The sequence below is a fragment of the Musca domestica genome, unplaced genomic scaffold (assembly GCF_030504385.1).
Source record: "Musca domestica strain aabys unplaced genomic scaffold, Musca_domestica.polishedcontigs.V.1.1 2, whole genome shotgun sequence".
In the NCBI taxonomy this organism is placed as follows: Eukaryota; Metazoa; Arthropoda; class Insecta; order Diptera; family Muscidae; genus Musca; species Musca domestica.
The window spans coordinates 48,390,489-48,409,051 of NW_026712249.1; the positions used below are offsets into that span (position 1 = coordinate 48,390,489).

General features: G+C 34.1%; 5 protein-coding genes across 6 annotated transcripts; 2 read left to right on the forward strand and 3 right to left on the reverse strand.

Annotated features, from left to right (window-relative positions):
• Positions 1 to 1,890: 1,890 nt before the first annotated feature.
• On the reverse strand, positions 1,891 to 3,493 carry LOC101888264 (ATP synthase subunit gamma, mitochondrial). 2 transcript variants are annotated; one of them, XM_005187310.4, is made up of 2 exons: positions 3,372 to 3,493; positions 1,891 to 3,038 (listed from the first exon to the last, which is right to left on the reverse strand). In XM_005187310.4, exon 2 carries the CDS (start codon positions 3,003 to 3,005, stop codon positions 2,109 to 2,111), a length of 897 nt encoding a protein of 298 aa, XP_005187367.1. In that variant the 5' UTR covers positions 3,006 to 3,038; positions 3,372 to 3,493; the 3' UTR covers positions 1,891 to 2,108. The 2 variants fall into 2 exon arrangements, with proteins under 2 accessions (XP_005187367.1, XP_005187366.1); XM_005187309.4 differs by lacking the exon at positions 3,372 to 3,493 and adding an exon at positions 3,138 to 3,291.
• Positions 3,494 to 8,549: 5,056 nt separating this feature from the next.
• Positions 8,550 to 9,890, forward strand: LOC101888543 (protein Dr1). Its single transcript, XM_005187311.4, has one exon. The coding sequence runs from the start codon at positions 8,601 to 8,603 to the stop codon at positions 9,120 to 9,122; it is 522 nt and encodes a 173-aa protein (XP_005187368.1). The 5' UTR covers positions 8,550 to 8,600; the 3' UTR covers positions 9,123 to 9,890.
• Positions 9,850 to 10,974, reverse strand: LOC131802097 (probable tRNA(His) guanylyltransferase). Its single transcript, XM_059121471.1, has 2 exons — positions 10,668 to 10,974; positions 9,850 to 10,613 (listed from the first exon to the last, which is right to left on the reverse strand). The coding sequence occupies exons 1-2, from the start codon at positions 10,891 to 10,893 to the stop codon at positions 9,901 to 9,903; spliced, it is 939 nt and encodes a 312-aa protein (XP_058977454.1). The 5' UTR covers positions 10,894 to 10,974; the 3' UTR covers positions 9,850 to 9,900.
• A 2,115-nt stretch (positions 10,975 to 13,089) lies between these two features.
• LOC101888721 (ribosomal RNA processing protein 1 homolog) lies at positions 13,090 to 15,831 on the forward strand. The gene has a single exon (XM_020038132.2). The coding sequence runs from the start codon at positions 13,215 to 13,217 to the stop codon at positions 15,678 to 15,680; it is 2,466 nt and encodes an 821-aa protein (XP_019893691.2). The 5' UTR covers positions 13,090 to 13,214; the 3' UTR covers positions 15,681 to 15,831.
• On the reverse strand, positions 15,752 to 17,525 carry LOC101888902 (mRNA cap guanine-N7 methyltransferase). The gene is made up of 3 exons (XM_005187313.4): positions 16,397 to 17,525; positions 16,187 to 16,339; positions 15,752 to 16,012 (listed from the first exon to the last, which is right to left on the reverse strand). Exons 1-3 carry the CDS (start codon positions 17,415 to 17,417, stop codon positions 15,933 to 15,935), a joined length of 1,254 nt encoding a protein of 417 aa, XP_005187370.2. The 5' UTR covers positions 17,418 to 17,525; the 3' UTR covers positions 15,752 to 15,932.
• Between the last annotated feature and the right edge of the window lie 1,038 nt (positions 17,526 to 18,563).

The following is an 18,563-nucleotide window of genomic DNA, read 5'->3' on the forward strand; positions in this document are numbered from 1 at the left end:
ATGGTTAGAAAAGTAAAGAAGCGACTTGACCGAAACCCACGTCGCAGTGACCGAAAACATATCGCAATATTCCATTCGGCAAATATTGAAAAATGAACTTATCCCGAGCCATTGAAATTCAAAAAAGTGCAAGATCTTACACCGCAACAAAAAGAAATAGACTCAAAAAATCTAAAGAGTTGCTTCGATTGGCCGAAAGTGGTGAACTGCCGAATTTGGTTTTCTCCGATGAGAAAACATTCGTTGTCCAGGAGTTTGTAAACAAACAAAATGATCGTGTTTACTTGCCGAAGAGGTCGGCTGAAAATGTGCACCTTCGGTTGGCCACCAGAACTAAAGCGCCGGACATGGTGATGGTGTGGGCCGCCATAACAGCCGATGTTCGCTCTGCGCTCGTATTAATCAGAATAGATGCTGAATAATATCGCGAAATATTCTAAAGGGTGTCTTGGGCATTCATTCATTTCCAGGCCACCAAAATCTCCGGATTCCAATCCGTTGGACTATTGTGTCTGGAGTATTTTGGAAAACAAGGTTGACACTAAAAACTACCAAAGTGTCGATCACTTCAAGCAAGCGCTTCGCCGGGAATGGGCCAAAATGCCGCAGAGCAACATTCGGGCAGCGTGTGACGGTTTCATTGGCCGTTTGAAGGCCATAATTCGTGCCAAAGGTGACAAATTCGAACAAATCTAAATTTATTCTAAAATTTGATGCTATTTCCGACATTTTTTGCTTCCATTAAATAAAATTAAAAAAAAGTAAAACTTATGGCGTTTGACTTTTTGTTGCAGTTTTTTTTATCTCACCCTGTATTTCTACTGTTTACTGCAGCTTCCGTGCAATGATTCCTTCGGATACCTCCTATTTTGACCATTTAAGTCACATTTCCTATCGGATTTGTCTAAAATTCGGTATTTGTTGTTCTTAATGTTATCTAGGATCGTTGGCAGAATATACAAAGGCACCTCGCGATTTTTTTTTTCAAAAAATTGTTTCAAATTTAATGGTAAGATTTTGCAATGGGTTTCACCCATACATAGGCACATTCTTCCTATAGCGTCCTCTTAATATTCGCTATTTTAGGATTTTTGCTCAGAATCTTTCCAAATTTGGTGTTTAGAATTTGTAACGGATTCCATACTGTCTACATTTTACTATAGTACGGTTCCTTCGGGAATACGGTGGAACATGTTTGGATAATAAATGCAAATATTTTATATATCATTGTGGAGGGCATAGGGTACCATCGCAATGATTGGCTTGCTTGCTTCTACCGAAAACACATATAGGCAGAGAGAGGTACTGCCGCAACGATTGGATTAAAAATAATTCAACGAAGAAACAGGAAGCAGCCAGTACGAATTAGACGAAGACCACTTTTACACAGAATACCCATAATGTTGAGGTGCATTTTTGTTGTTTGCTTACTGTTCAATAGTTGAATTGTAATCATTAAATGTTAAACGGAAATGGTAGGAAGATATATAGAGGAATTTTATCTGAATTCTCTGAACATGAACGTAAACGTTTTTCTAAGTATTTCGATTCCTACTTACATGTAAAAGGCGTTATTTTTAACCTTAACCACAGAGTGGTGTGGGATAGTTATTAGCAAACATTAAGTAAAGTGGAAAACATTTGCAAAAATCTAGCAAAAATATGTTATGAATTAATTAATCTTATATAACAAAAGATATGCTCACTATTGTCGCAACTAATTTTCATATAAAATATTTAAGCAGCTAAGCAGTTTTTCACAAAAAATTCATATGGTATAGTAATACCGATACTACCCATCCAAAACATCATATTGTATTTACATTTCACTATAACCACAGCATTGGAAATAATTCAATTTTTTTTGTTTTAGGTGTATTACACATTTCATGTTATATTTATTTAAACTTTACGTGGTGATAACTCAGTGTATTTTGTTTCTCATGTGAATAAATCATTTATTATTAACCAAACCTTGTTGGCAAATTGCAGTCAATGTTTGGCATAGAATTTTTTCGAATTTGGAATTCGTTTAAAATTATGTTTATGGATTTTTGTTTCGAATTACATTATGCCTAAGGCTGGCTAGTAACAGCAAAATTGGATGTTTAATCCAAGGCAGCAGCACCAGAGATAATTTCAATCAATTCACGGGTAATGACAGCCTGTCTGGTGCGGTTGAATGTCAATGTCAACTTCTCAATCATTTCACCGGCGTTCTTGGAAGCGTTGTCCATAGCAGTCATACGAGAAGATTGCTCGGAGCAGGCACTCTCCTTCATGGTGTAGAAAATGAGAGATGCAAGGGAATATTCCAAGTAGCTCTGGATAACATCGGCATCCAAGGAATCGTAGACAGCCAACTTGTCGGATTTTTCAACTGTGTTCGAGCTGAAGATGGGCAGTGTGGTGCATTGGTACGACACAACAGACTTGAAGCGATTGTAAACGATGCTGCCCTCGGTGAAGTCGTAACCGGATTTCATAACTTCATGAGCAATGCGAGAAGCATCAATGAATGTGGGTGGCAAACGGCCAACTTCATTGGCGACAAACAAGATATCCTTGCCATAAAGACGAGACAAAATGGAACGTGACTTGTCACCAACGCAGATAATTTTGGTGTTGGAGGAATCCTTGTTCATTTCATTACGAATGAAACGGGCAACGCCGGTATGGACAGCACCGCACAAACCACGATCAGAAGTCATGGCAATGAACAACTTCTTTTGCTCAGCCTTGTCATCAGATTGGATTTCGGTCTTTTCGAAGAACTGTTGGGCACCAAGACCATAGGGGCGAGCAGCCTTCAAGTCACGTTCAGCACGCGAGTACTTGGCAGCTGATACCATCTTCATGGATTGCGTAATCTTCTGAATGTTCTTAACAGACTTCAAGCGAATGGAAATGGCTTTCAAGGTAGCCATACCACGCTGTTGTTGAGCCTGCAAAGTAGCCTCAACGGCCAAAGGGACCAATAAAGTTGCAGCACGTTGGGAAAACATTTTGTTTATCGCTCGAAGGTTCCGTGTGGTTGGCTAAAATGCAATGAAACAGTAAAATTCGTTTAATTAGGTAATTTTTCTTCCAAACAAAAAAAAATTGATTATGCAAAACACAGATTGGAATTTTTTTACCAGAATTTTTCACGACACGACTGACACACTGACAGAGGCTACTCTTATGTAAGTCAGATAGGTGGAATTGGCAGCGATGATATTTTGGGCATGAAATATTTGCAAAGTATCTGCTGTCAAATGTCAAGCCGGCTAACGGTGAATGTTTATTGATCTGATTTTTTTTCCAAATAACAGTAAATACAATACAATATTTTTGAAATCAATGGGGAAAAAAAAAAGTTATTTACTTACAAATAAATATAACTTTTATCAATATGTTATGTTCACCAAAACTACTAATATTTACTGTCAATACTCAATACCTAATACTGCAACTGGTTATTGTACTCCACCGTGAACGAATGCATAACAATGTACTTTACTATCAAAATAAAAGCAGAACGCAAAGCTGAAAGTAATTGTGTGAAAGACATCAGGGGATACAACTTTGAACCAAGAAATATTAAAATAGGTAGTTGAAGTAGTAATTTAAAAAGCCATTTAGAAACAGAACAGACGAGATGAGATATTGCAAAATTGTTTACATATATATTTTATAATTCATTTTTAAACCGTATTGCTATTGCCTTACTAAATGTCAGAATGTTGTCAAATTGCTGTTATATTTTATATAAACATTTTGCGTTTGAAAGTTACAGTCATTGTCGGTATTGGAAAAAAATCGCCACAGTTATATAAGTATTACTTGTTATTGCTCCATTTGAAAACCTACAAGAATCTAATATTTTACAATTTTTTCGATATCATAAACTCATCGTAGTAATTTGCATTTTTACATTCTTGCAGATCGGGAACTTACTACATATCAGTATTAGAACCCATGGTACAATAATTTCAAAGGTAGGGCATATCAATCACCTGAATCAATCAATTACCTCAAAGAAACTAGAAAAATGCACCTCTGTGCTAGAGTCTTATAGAGTCAAATAGACTTTTAAATATGCAACAGTTGGCTTTGTTTTTTTTTTTACAAAATTTTTATATTGGGAAAAAAACCCGCGAAACATGGATGGAATTTAGGGGTTATTTCATAAGATGGAATCTAAAATAGTAGGGCAATACAGTTTTATCAAAAATTATACAAACTGTCATCCTTAATGTCGAAATATGCATTTATTTTGCAACCAAATTTGAAATATTCAAAACAATACACACATATACACAAAATGTGTATATGTTTTGACCATGGTAGAAGAATATAGGTAGACGCATCGACACAGCTGCTGGAATTTTGGAATTGAAAATGTTGAATGAAAAATTATTTAAATTTGCAAAAATTGTTGAAAAACACGAATTATAATAACCTCCGAATGACGTCGTATAAGAAAAAATATTAAAATCTACTTATATTTTAAAGAACATTTAAATTTTTTTGACATATCAATGCTCCCAAGCGTTGATGCATCTACCTGTATTCTTCTGCCATGGTTTTGACAGAGGGCACCAAAAGAAAAAAATTGTATTTTGGGGGTAGCTCTCTTCTATTGTTATGTACAATAGTTTCTGGTTCGCATCGAACGATGTTGGCATGAATTTGCATATGTGCAAATGTGGCAATACATAAAACGCTTTATTTCTTTACCCAAAGTGGAGGGTATTAAAAGTTCGTCCTGGTCGAACTAAATTTTTTTACTTTTTTTGTATGAAGAAGGCAGCCGATGACTAAAGTAAATCCAAGCTTAAATCGGGGCTTCGGCGTGAAAATACAAAAATATTTCATATAGAATATACGTTACACAATGCATGGTACAATGAAGAGAAGGTAGGTCAACTTTGAAAAAATTTCAAGTATAGAGGTCTACTTGTTTGGCTTGTAATGACAGAATTAGTATCAAAACAATAAAAAATTAAACAACTTGTTGCATTTATTTTGAATAAATAATTGAAAAACGCGATAACTAAATGAAAAATCAACACTTATTTTCAAAATCATGTACTATATATCTCTAAACGATTAGTTCGCTACAAAAACTCTAGATTTTGTCGATGCATAAGTTGAAATAAAAATTTTGAAAACACCCGAATTTGGAAATAAAGATATGGTATAAATATAAAAATATTTGGTATCATAGCCCTATCTTGATATCATTCAAAGACATAAAAGTATAAAGATGGGACAAGACAGAGTCAAAATATGGCAACCCTGTGAAAATACCTCTGTTGTTATGATATCGTAACAACATAGCATGGCAGAAAAATACAGGTAGATGCAACAACGCTTGGGAGCATTGATATGTCAAAAAAAATTAAATATTTTTTCAAATATAAGTAAATTTTTATATGTTTTCTTATACTACGTCATTCGGAGGCTATTATAATTCGCGTTTTTCATCAATTTTTGCAAATTTAAATAATTTTTCATTCAACATTTTCAATTCCAAAATTGGTTTGACAGTTCATTGTCCCAGCAGCTGTGTCGACGCGTCTACCTATATTCTTCTACCATGCAACATAGTTAGCAATGTTAGGTGATTTAAACCGCTTAGGCGATATGTAATTAATTGGGAAAGTCTATGGAATAGAATTTTGAAATCCTATTTTTGGATTTTTCAAACTTTTATTTGTCATATTTTTCTATAAATTTGGTATTTATATTAACATGGCCCTGTAATGAGCTCAATACCTAATACTGCAACTGGTTATTGTACTCCACCGTGAACGAATGCATAACAATGTACTTTACTATCAAAATAAAAGCAGAACGCAAAGCTGAAAGTAATTGTGTGAAAGACATCAGGGGATACAACTTTGAACCAAGAAATATTAAAATAGGTAGTTGAAGTAGTAATTTAAAAAGCCATTTAGAAACAGAACAGACGAGATGAGATATTGCAAAATTGTTTACATATATATTTTATAATTCATTTTTAAACCGTATTGCTATTGCCTTACTAAATGTCAGAATGTTGTCAAATTGCTGTTATATTTTATATAAACATTTTGCGTTTGAAAGTTACAGTCATTGTCGGTATTGGAAAAAAATCGCCACAGTTATATAAGTATTACTTGTTATTGCTCCATTTGAAAACCTACAAGAATCTAATATTTTACAATTTTTTCGATATCATAAACTCATCGTAGTAATTTGCATTTTTACATTCTTGCAGATCGGGAACTTACTACATATCAGTATTAGAACCCATGGTACAATAATTTCAAAGGTAGGGCATATCAATCACCTGAATCAATCAATTACCTCAAAGAAACTAGAAAAATGCACCTCTGTGCTAGAGTCTTATAGAGTCAAATAGACTTTTAAATATGCAACAGTTGGCTTTGTTTTTTTTTTTACAAAATTTTTATATTGGGAAAAAAACCCGCGAAACATGGATGGAATTTAGGGGTTATTTCATAAGATGGAATCTAAAATAGTAGGGCAATACAGTTTTATCAAAAATTATACAAACTGTCATCCTTAATGTCGAAATATGCATTTATTTTGCAACCAAATTTGAAATATTCAAAACAATACACACATATACACAAAATGTGTATATGTTTTGACCATGGTAGAAGAATATAGGTAGACGCATCGACACAGCTGCTGGAATTTTGGAATTGAAAATGTTGAATGAAAAATTATTTAAATTTGCAAAAATTGTTGAAAAACACGAATTATAATAACCTCCGAATGACGTCGTATAAGAAAAAATATTAAAATCTACTTATATTTTAAAGAACATTTAAATTTTTTTGACATATCAATGCTCCCAAGCGTTGATGCATCTACCTGTATTCTTCTGCCATGGTTTTGACAGAGGGCACCAAAAGAAAAAAATTGTATTTTGGGGGTAGCTCTCTTCTATTGTTATGTACAATAGTTTCTGGTTCGCATCGAACGATGTTGGCATGAATTTGCATATGTGCAAATGTGGCAATACATAAAACGCTTTATTTCTTTACCCAAAGTGGAGGGTATTAAAAGTTCGTCCTGGTCGAACTAAATTTTTTTACTTTTTTTGTATGAAGAAGGCAGCCGATGACTAAAGTAAATCCAAGCTTAAATCGGGGCTTCGGCGTGAAAATACAAAAATATTTCATATAGAATATACGTTACACAATGCATGGTACAATGAAGAGAAGGTAGGTCAACTTTGAAAAAATTTCAAGTATAGAGGTCTACTTGTTTGGCTTGTAATGACAGAATTAGTATCAAAACAATAAAAAATTAAACAACTTGTTGCATTTATTTTGAATAAATAATTGAAAAACGCGATAACTAAATGAAAAATCAACACTTATTTTCAAAATCATGTACTATATATCTCTAAACGATTAGTTCGCTACAAAAACTCTAGATTTTGTCGATGCATAAGTTGAAATAAAAATTTTGAAAACACCCGAATTTGGAAATAAAGATATGGTATAAATATAAAAATATTTGGTATCATAGCCCTATCTTGATATCATTCAAAGACATAAAAGTATAAAGATGGGACAAGACAGAGTCAAAATATGGCAACCCTGTGAAAATACCTCTGTTGTTATGATATCGTAACAACATAGCATGGCAGAAAAATACAGGTAGATGCAACAACGCTTGGGAGCATTGATATGTCAAAAAAAATTAAATATTTTTTCAAATATAAGTAAATTTTTATATGTTTTCTTATACTACGTCATTCGGAGGCTATTATAATTCGCGTTTTTCATCAATTTTTGCAAATTTAAATAATTTTTCATTCAACATTTTCAATTCCAAAATTGGTTTGACAGTTCATTGTCCCAGCAGCTGTGTCGACGCGTCTACCTATATTCTTCTACCATGCAACATAGTTAGCAATGTTAGGTGATTTAAACCGCTTAGGCGATATGTAATTAATTGGGAAAGTCTATGGAATAGAATTTTGAAATCCTATTTTTGGATTTTTCAAACTTTTATTTGTCATATTTTTCTATAAATTTGGTATTTATATTAACATGGCCCTGTAATGAGCTATTATTCTATAGAGTATAGACACAAACCATCTACTCAGAATGCAATTTGTCTAGTCTTTACCATTTTAGGTCTTTGTATCATTGTACCATGACACAATATATTTTTTCATTTCATGAGAATGCAGAATTTTGTGAAATGAATTTCCAACTTTTTACTTGTCCATAGAAACAAAAAATTTGTGTCTTTTTCATTGACATAGTAATTGCCTTATATTATTTATTGCGCCATACGACAAAGCCAACCTGTTTCACAGGGTGTATCTTTGAGTTATCGTTGTAGTCGTTTTTGCCGTACCTAGTCCCGATAGTTCTGAGCTCTTTAGTGAAGATGTTCAATTCTCTCATGTCTCATTCGTAAACAACAGAGTACCCGGAGTCTTTGCTTTCTGTTTATTTTTTATCAAGCATTGCTTTTTGGCCTTTATATTCGCTTCGTTGGGACGTTTTTTTTTATTATAAGAATTGGAAGAATTGATTGCATTTGTATTTAAAAAACATAAAAAACAAGTAAGTAAAGTAAATATGAGCAATCCCCAGGATGAATTGTGTCCACCACCATCGGAAGATGACGAACTGACATTACCACGTGCTAGCATTAACAAAATAATCAAGGAATTAGTTCCATGTGTGCGTGTTGCAAACGAAAGTCGCGAGCTTCTGTTGAATTGCTGCTCTGAATTTATACACCTCATTAGTTCCGAAGCTAATGAAGTATGCAATGTTAGAAATAAGAAAACTATTAATGCCGAACATGTTTTGGAAGCGCTCGATCGTCTGGGATTTAAAGATTATAAACAGGAAGCAGAGGCGGTGCTCAACGATTGTAAAGAAGTTGCAGCAAAACGGCGTCGACAAAGCACGCGTCTTGAAAATTTGGGCATACCAGAGGAGGAATTACTCAGACAACAGCAGGAACTTTTTGCCAAGGCCAGAGAGGAACAAGCCCAAGAGGAGCAACAACAGTGGATGAGTATGCAAGCTTCATCGGTACAACAAAGTCGACAGATGCAAGAGGATGATGACGAAGACGACGATGATTATTAGAAGCGTGCCTATGATTAAGAACGAATAGTACTAAGAATTAAGTAGATTTACAGTTTCTATAGATAAATTTGCGTAAAATCGATTTTGGTATACGTAAAATATAATGTAAAAGTCACATTTTTCTATGATTTAAAGAAAGAATTTAATAAAAATGGCATTCATTTGTAAATATATATTAAAAAATGTATTTGAGTTGCACCTCATTTAAGGCACAGGCATATATGTTTTAATTTATTTTACAAAATAAGAAAGCAGATGAGGCCGAGGGTTTTAATTTAATAAAATAATTTTTCTTATTTGGGTTTATATAAGTATTCAATAAAACTGGCATTCATTAGGAAACAAATATTAAACAATTTATTTGAGTTCCGTACTTAGTACCATATCTTAAATAATCAATTGATCATTTACACCTCATTTACGGCACAGGCATATTTCGTATACTTTATTATATAAAATAAGAAGCCAAAAGATATTTTTTAATTTATTTTACAAAATAAGAAAGCAGAAGAGGCCGAGGGTTTTAGTTTAATAAAATAATTTTTCTTATTTGGGTTTATATAAGTATTCAATAAAACTGGCATTCATTATGAAACAAATACTAACAATTTATTTGAGTTCCGTACTTAGTACCATATCTTAAATAATCAATTGATCATTTACACCTCATTTACGGCACAGGCATATTTCTTATACTTTATTATATAAAATAAGAAGCCAAAAGATATTCGACTTTAATAAAGTTATTTTTTATTTGGTTTTACATAAGTTTTAGATACTAGCTTTCTTTATCATCCAATTTTATATTTGCTATTTGTCGTGAGATTAGTTCAGGCAATTTGTCGCCATTGGGTCTTTCGTCATTGTCATATTCACCTGGTTTATATTTTCCTAACAGCTCACTGTGAGTTTTCCAAAACTTTTCACGTATTAAATCTTCGTGAATAGGTACAATTAATTGCCTTTTAGCATTGTCTTTGTTCACTACTACCTTTTTCCTTAATAATATTGTACCCTTTCGGAACATGGCAGGTAGGTCGTTATAGTTTATGCCAAATCGTGAAAACAGCAATTCGTTTTTATCTGCTGAAAAAGTTCCCCTTAATTCCGCTTCTGCTTGTTGATTTGTTAAACCGGCTTTTAACACTAGATTCCAAAATGCTGTATTGTATAGATTGTTTATATGAACATCGGCTTGACGCCAACTCAAATAATCGCGAAGATTTTGATCTGAAGGATATAAGACAACTCGTCCATCGAAACATGGTGGATATTGTAATTTCATATCACCCATCCAATTGGGCCAGTTCATGACATATGAGGAGGTGAACAAGCTCGTCACATATGACAGCAATTTAGAGGATCGCCTATTGAAGACATTAGTTTCTTTGCGAAACACAAATGAATACTCATCGCTTTGTCCGTAAGATAATATTATATCGCGAAATTCTTCCATCACAGTCTGAGCGGCATTGTTCATAAGATTCAAGGCTAGAAGTATAGGTCTATTAATTTAACAGATGTCTTTGTAACAATGTTCTTTACCTTTTTCATCATTGGGCTTTTCAAAATCATGTACTTTGGAGAATTTATGAAATCCCTTTCCATCAACACGAATCACAATCCACACATTTGGTAGTATACTATCATCCCGTTCATAATCCTTGACATATTCATATCGACTACAGGCCATTGAAATTCCAATGTTTAAAAAACGTTTAGTTTTTAGTTGTAGATTTAGGGAATTAAATAATTTAATTGATAAATTCATTAATTGTTTAAATAGCGTAAAAATAAACAAACGTGGCTAGTAATTGTACACATAACAGCTGATTTTTGTTATTGAAAACAAAAACAAATAAACAAAGTATGGTAACATTTACTTTTACGAACAGTGTTCCGAAGAACTCAAAACGTAAGCTGTAAGTAAATTGCATGTTCCAGGACTGCAAGAATGTAAAAAATTTCACTACGATAACAGATTTTTCCTTAAAAAAAAAACAAGTAAGAAACGGCTAAAGTCGTGCAGAGCCGACCATGTGATACCCTACCAAAACTCCAATATGTTAGAAGCCCCTTTATGTCCATATCCATTTTGGGATTTTTGAATTTTTTCGTGAGGATCGGACGATAATTGCAATCTATAATAATATATAATAACTCCAACCTATGTTGTAAGGTGAAAAAAATATTACAAAATGTATACTTCAATATTAACATCATTATAGCTTGAAGTCATGGCTAGGCATATTAATGTCAAATTATAATGGAAAACAGGCAGGATTTTAGTGCGGCTCTGTAATCCCTTTATAAAATGTCACAAAATATGCCTAGCCATGACTTCAAGCTCTTTATGTGCTTGCACCCTTAGGTTTTTTATAAGAGGACAGCCATTCTTGAGATATAAGCATTCTAGCTAACATCCCCTTCCTTTGTATATACACATTGTATATATTTCGCTATATATATCCGATATATTTACTATCGGCATCTACGTAACGGTCAGAATTGGATTAAAAATATCCGCGGTTTAATGAAAAATTTGACTTTTGTCCATTTCAACCACTAAATTTCGTGAAGATCGAGCCATAATTGAGACCTGTAGAGTGATTACAAATTAACATTTACAGACGGACGGCGCTCGGCGATATAGAAAGATCTTATGTGGGAAACCAATATTTCGAGTTGTTACATAATTTTTGGCTCAATCAAACTAATAATAGTATAATAATAACTTGGTGTATATATACCGGAAAACGTAAAACGCCAGACGTACACAATTCTCGATTATAATGAGAAAGATGGTCTTTTTGTATGCAACACAATTGTTAGGGCACGGGTCTATATATTTTTAGTGGTTTTCACCCTGTAAATTATTGTAACATGATTTATCAGACTCATGGTACAATGAATTCAAGGTAGGGCAGAACTACCATATGATTTAAATTTTTGTATTTTTCTGGCTTAATATGTCAACTTCATTTGCTTATGTGTGTGTCTTCTTTTCAATAATAAAAAAAATTGTTCAGAAAATATTCAAATTCGGGTGTTTTCAAAATGCTTATTGCAACGAATGCATCGACAAAATCTACAGTTTTTGTCGCGAAATAAACCATAAGAGACATATAGAACATGATATTGAAAAGAAATTTTGACCATTCATTCAGTTTTCGCGGTTTTAAATTATTTATTCAAAATCAATCCAACAAGTAGTTTGATTTTTTATTTTTTTGATAGTAATTCTGACATTACAAGCCAAACAGGTAGACCTCTATACTTGCAATTTTTTTAAAGTTGACCTACCTTCTCTTCATTGTACCATGATCAGACTGATGTATTTTATATTGCCCTGTTGTTACTACGATAGGGATTTTCTTTATGATATCGAAAATAGCAGAACCTTCAAGTTCTGCAACCGAGCATATAGAAACCATGGTGCAATGAAGAGAAGGTAGGTCAACTTTAAAAAAATTGCAAGTATAGAGGTCTATCTGTTTGGCTTGTAATGTCAGAATTACTATCAAAACAATAAAAAAGCAAACAACTTGTTGCATTGATTTTGAATAAATAATTTAAAACCGCTAAAACTGAATGAATGGTCAACATTTCTTTTCAATATCATGTTCTATATATCTCTTATGGTTTATTTCGCGACAAAAACTGTAGATTTTGTCTATGCATTCGTTGCAATAAGCATTTTAAAAACACCCGAATTTGAATATTTTCTGAACAATTGTTTATTATTGAAAAGAAGACACACAAATGAGAAAATGAAGTTGACATATTAAGCCAGAAAAATAAAAAAATTTAAATCATATGGTAGTTTTGTCCTACCTTGAATTCATTGTACCATGATAGAAACATTTCTTGAATTGGACAATGTTGCCAATAAAACAACGTTGCATTACGATTCCTATAATCATAATCGGCATTTGGCCTGTGTGGCAACCCTTGAACGCACCAATTTGAGGCGATTTTATTGTATTGATTGTTAGAGAACACGTGTTGGTGTACCGTGTCCAAATAAAACCTCGTTCTTTAATAAATAAAAATAATAATAAATTAATACTAACTGGCCAAGTCAAACAAATAATGGTAGTAATGAGCCAGGTTAAAAAACCTAAACGTGAGTTGTTCAACGCCGAGGATATTGCTGCACAATTGGAATCGGACAATGAAGGCGGTGCCGACGACAGTGCCGAACAGGAGGATGAAGTGCAAAAAGAAATAAAAATTATTGCTCAAGAAGTGAAAATTGTAAAATCATTGGCCTGCAATGATCTTAACAAAAGGAATAAACAAATGAAAAAGTTACGCAGATGGCTGCAGTTGCGCTCTCAGTCATCTTTCCCCTTTCAACAAGAGGATTTTATGAGAATATGGAAGGGTCTCTACTATAATATGTGGTATTCCGACAAACCGCTCGTACAAGAAGACTTGGCCGAACAGTATGGCAAACTGCTGGATTGCTTTGAAGGAAATTTGGGAATGAGTGTGAATTTCTTTGGCGCATTCCTTAACACCATGTGTATTCATTGGTTCGGCATCGATCAGTGGCGTATTGATAAATTTATGATGTTAACTAGACGTATGCTACGTTATATGTTCGAAATATTGAAAGCGAGTAATTGGGGTAAAGATGCGGTCGAAATCTTCAACAAGCATGCTACCGAAACTGTTCTCTTCGAGAATGTGGTTGCGAAAGGTTTGACTATGCACTATTTGGATATTTTCTTTGAAGAATTGGCCAAAGTTTCTGAAGGGAATATTTCGGCAGAGCAAGTGGCTCTGTTTGTGAAACCATTTGTTGCGTTCACAACTACACAAAAAGATTATCAACTGATTTCCCATTGTCGCACCAGAGTGTTCTATCATCTATTGTATCAAAGCGATTTGGGCCGGGAATATTCCGAAAAGTACAATGCATGGAAAGAAATGGGATTCCCCACCAAACATATTGATGATTTAGAAAAGTGCGAAGTATCTGAAGACGACGAAGAAGATGCCGGGGAGGAGTTGGAGAACGACAATGAAAATCAGGCTGAAAACGAAGAAAATGACAATCAAAATAAACATTTAGATCCACGTGCTGGTAACGTGGATGTGTTTATGCCGGTATTGCCCTTAGATGCTGAACCAATCATTAAAGATTTGGAAAATTTCCTATACAAAGAAGAATGTGCTACTAAACGTCGCAAGGTGCTAAAGAAACTCGTGGAGACATTTAGGACATATCAAAATGGCGAATTCCCTCTGGGTATTAAGACAATGCCAAGGTTTGACCAGAAATCTGAGGTGCCCCTAATTAAGGATAAAATCAAACAACTAGAAAATTTGGAGAATGAGTTGTATGGAGTTGATAGGAAATTGAAACAGCTTACAAAGCGTAAACGTAGAAAGCTTTTAAAATCACTCAATTACGATGAAATTGATGAAAGCAACTATGAACAGAAATTGGAAAAGGCTTTGCCAAAGGATTATCTGGCAGAACGAAGGAAGAAGTCTCAAAAAGCATTTATGGCTGGATGGATAGAAGAGGAGCTGGATGAGACAGATATAAAACCAAAAAAGGCAAAGAAACATGAAAATATAACAGAGAAGGAAAATGATGACACGAACCAGAATATGATAAAGAAGCCTAAGAAACAAAAGTTGTTGACAGAAAACGGAACAGAGGGTGAACCACAGAAGAAACAAAAACGATTAGATAAATCGTTAGAAGGCATTACAAATGGCGAAAAGAAAGTAAATAAACAATCCAAAAAAGATGTGGAAAGCACACAAGAGGGAAAGGAAAATGGAAAAGAAAACACATCTTCCGAAAACAAAAAATTGAAAAAAGCTAAACAAAATAATGCAAACGAAAATGTTGCAATAAATGGCGATGCAAAATTAAATAAAAAATCAAAAAAGGAAAAGGCATTCAAACAAGAAGAGGGAGAACCCGAAAGTTTAGCGGAAAGTGCTAATGGATCGCCAAAAAATTCTGTAAAACTGACACATGTGTTGAAAATTTCGGGAAATGAAGATCATCCAGAAACGCCTAAAGCCAAACCTAAAGAACCAAAAGTTTTAAAAATATCTGATCCCGACGAGCAGGTTACGCCCAAAAGCAAGAAGTCGCAAAAATCACTAACTTCAACCCCATTGAACGAATGGGATGAACCATTGGCCGAAGGTGAAATCGAATATTTTCTACCATCGCGCAAGTTACAATTAAAGAAAGCCAACGCTGATTTGGTAGTAAATCCTCTTGCAAAGAGCCGTCTCAGTGCTAGTCAACAATCCACGCCCCTGAACTCGAAAAAACTTTCGTTATCAACGGCAAACACTCCCAGTACGCCTGGTGGCACAAAACGTGTTAAAATCGCGCTTAAACACAACACCTCACAGAATCCTGCCGAGTATATACAGCAAATTAAAAGCTCGCCCAACATACCTTACGATGCAAAAAAGAAACCCGGCAAAGGGCTTTTGAAGCCGAATGCTATGCCCAGTCCCATTAATCCCTTTTACAAAAAGAAGATAGGATTAAAATTACTTAACGACACTATTTGATATTGTTGCAGTAAATTTTCATTTTTTAAAAAATAAGTAATATTTTGTTAATTTAAATAAAAGAATGATAATAGATTTTTTAGAAATAAAACCAACTTTTAATTAGGTAGATCTGACTTGCATTCATTAATAAAAAAATATTAAAAACATACATTTATATTTTTGTCTTTGTTTTTTTATTTGTAACAAAAATGTTTTGGTTGCTCTAGTGTTCGATGTAAGGCATAGTTATTTAATTTAAGCAAAGACAGATCAATCAAACTCGAACACCGGCTTTCCTTGGGAGTCCCAAGTATTTTTGCACTTACGAAAAGCGCATACTAGATAAAGAGCTGAAATAGATGTAAGAAATAATTATATTAATATGTAATTGAAAAACCTTTCTTTTTGTGCAAGCGTAGCATTAGTAAATTCCGAAATCGGTATTTGTAGCAAAAACATTGGCAAAATAGTACTAGCTAATGCAACAAATAACACAGACATTTCAAGTAGTTTCTATTACTTACTAGTTGCCTCCCATTCACTTTTCGAAAGTGAACCATATGGCCTTCCAGTGTTGCCTTTACAATAACGTTTGATATGTTCATACTGTTCATCATTTCCAACACGATTTGGATATACAGTTTCTAAACCACTCATACGCTGCAAAAGATTACGGCCTACAAGTAAGGTGGGATTAGTTAATTAGTTAAGTCAGTGATTAATAGGAATCATACCATTATCCATGTTTTCTTTAAAGTAATCGGCAAAAGTAGTTTTTCTTTCCAACTTCAAGCCATATTTGCGACACAACTTTTCCAACGTTGGGAAGTGTACCAAAAATTCTGGACAATCCACCACACCCTCCAAATGAAATTGATATTTTGCACCAAAAAATGGCGGTGGATTTGTATCCGAACAAAATTCTATATTGTAGACTTCATTTCCAAAACTGCGACCATTAGGAGAAGCTCGTAAACGTTTCATTATTTCAAATGCATCCGGTATTGTTGCTATGAAGAAACCTCCAGGTTGTAAACATTCTGCGGCATTTCGAACCATGCAATCAGCTTGTGTCAATGATTCAAAAGAGTAGTGAAACGCAAACTGACACGAAACCAAATTCAGTTTGAGCGATGGATCCTTGAAACGCTCCCGCAACCGTACGAGTGTAGAGTCACATGCAAAGAATTCTGCGGTAAATTTGTGGGCAAATTTCGAGTGTTCTGCTCTTCGAATGATGTCTTCATATCGCCTTTTGCACTGTTCCACGGACACCTCGGCAATATCGGTGCATATCAAATGTGTTATCATGGCCTTTTCCCATTTGAGCAAATCCCCGCCTTTGCCGCAGCACATGTCCAATACTCGCATTGGATCACCCATACGTTGATTAGTTTTAATTCGTTTTATGTATTCTGAGATTAACTGGGACTTGATCCAATTATTAAAATTACGCATATGAAAAATGCGGGATTTCACTCGTTCTGTTCTCCCAGACTCCTTTAGTTCGTTGTAGTGAGATGCAACGACACGCATGTTTCCATCAACGGGTGGATTTTCGAATTCATTTTCTCTCCACTCATCTTCATCGTATTCATTAGAAGTAGCGGCACCAGTATTTGTATTTGTGCTTGGAGGACATTCATCCTGCTCTTGATGTTTCACAGATTCATGCATATCTGTGTCATCTTCGCCGCTGCTGCTGTCTTCTAAACGTGTAGCATGAAAGTCTTGGGCAGATTCTGGCTCACTCATAATGACTATTAAACTAATTCTATTGTCTTTTATCTATAACTTTAGTATAAAATAAATTGACCCCTACATAAACAAAAAAAATTTAATAATAAGCCGCTGTGAGAATAGGGATAGGTAAGTCGATTTCCGATTAATCGGCCTTTAGTACACATCAGAACAAGGTAGATGTACTAGGTAATCGCATCAGCCCAGCTGACGGCACCATTAAATGTCAAAACAAATTGTTGTAATGAAGAATTCGCCCTAAATAAATGCAACAGCAAATTTGTTTATGTTGTGTTCCCTAAAAGTACCTTTTTATAATATTTCAAATAATTTAAGAGCAAGTTAAGAGTGAAACCAGTAAAAAAAATTAAAAGAAAATGAAGGAAGGAGGTTAGAATGGAGTGCAGCTTTAAGAATTAAGTTAGCCTCAACATCTAAGATTCCCAAATCACATCACGGGAAGTAGTACAAGAATTCGACACTTGTCATTTGCAGTTCCGGAAAACTTTCGGTTTAAACCAGTAAAATATAGTCATTATAAGTTTCTTGGTTTAAAAAATATCGCAATACTACAATTAATACTTATTTTACTCTTATTTCTTTAACAATAAAAACGACGTTCCTTTACGACGAGAGGCACACAAAATAAAATGTAAACAAACACCTCGTTTCTGATTGGTTGAAACGAATTTGCCGCAACCTTTAAATGTCATGGCGAATCTATGTTTTTCGCCTTAGATGCCAATTTTGACATTTGAGGGGACCACAAAAGTTGCTTTGTTTAGCAATTCGCCGATGCGGTTACCTGTTAGATCTACCTTAGTCTGTTCCAGAACTGCAAGAATGTAAAAGTTTTTACTATGATAACCGATTTTCCCCTGTATGATATCGAAAAAAATGCAAAAAGAGAAGATTTTTGCAGGTTCTGAAATAGAACCTTTAAAATTGAATTAAAAGATATATTTTGGAAGTTTATAATAATTTTGCTAATTTGATTCGGATGATGCTTTCCTTATCCTTTTATATGTTACTTTGGTTAAATTTGATACATATCTTTTTTTGGTTTTAGCGACATTATTTACCGGAATTACTTCAAATTTGGTATTTAAAGCTACAGCTACTACAGCCTAAGACAGAAAATTGTGTATATTGTATTGATAT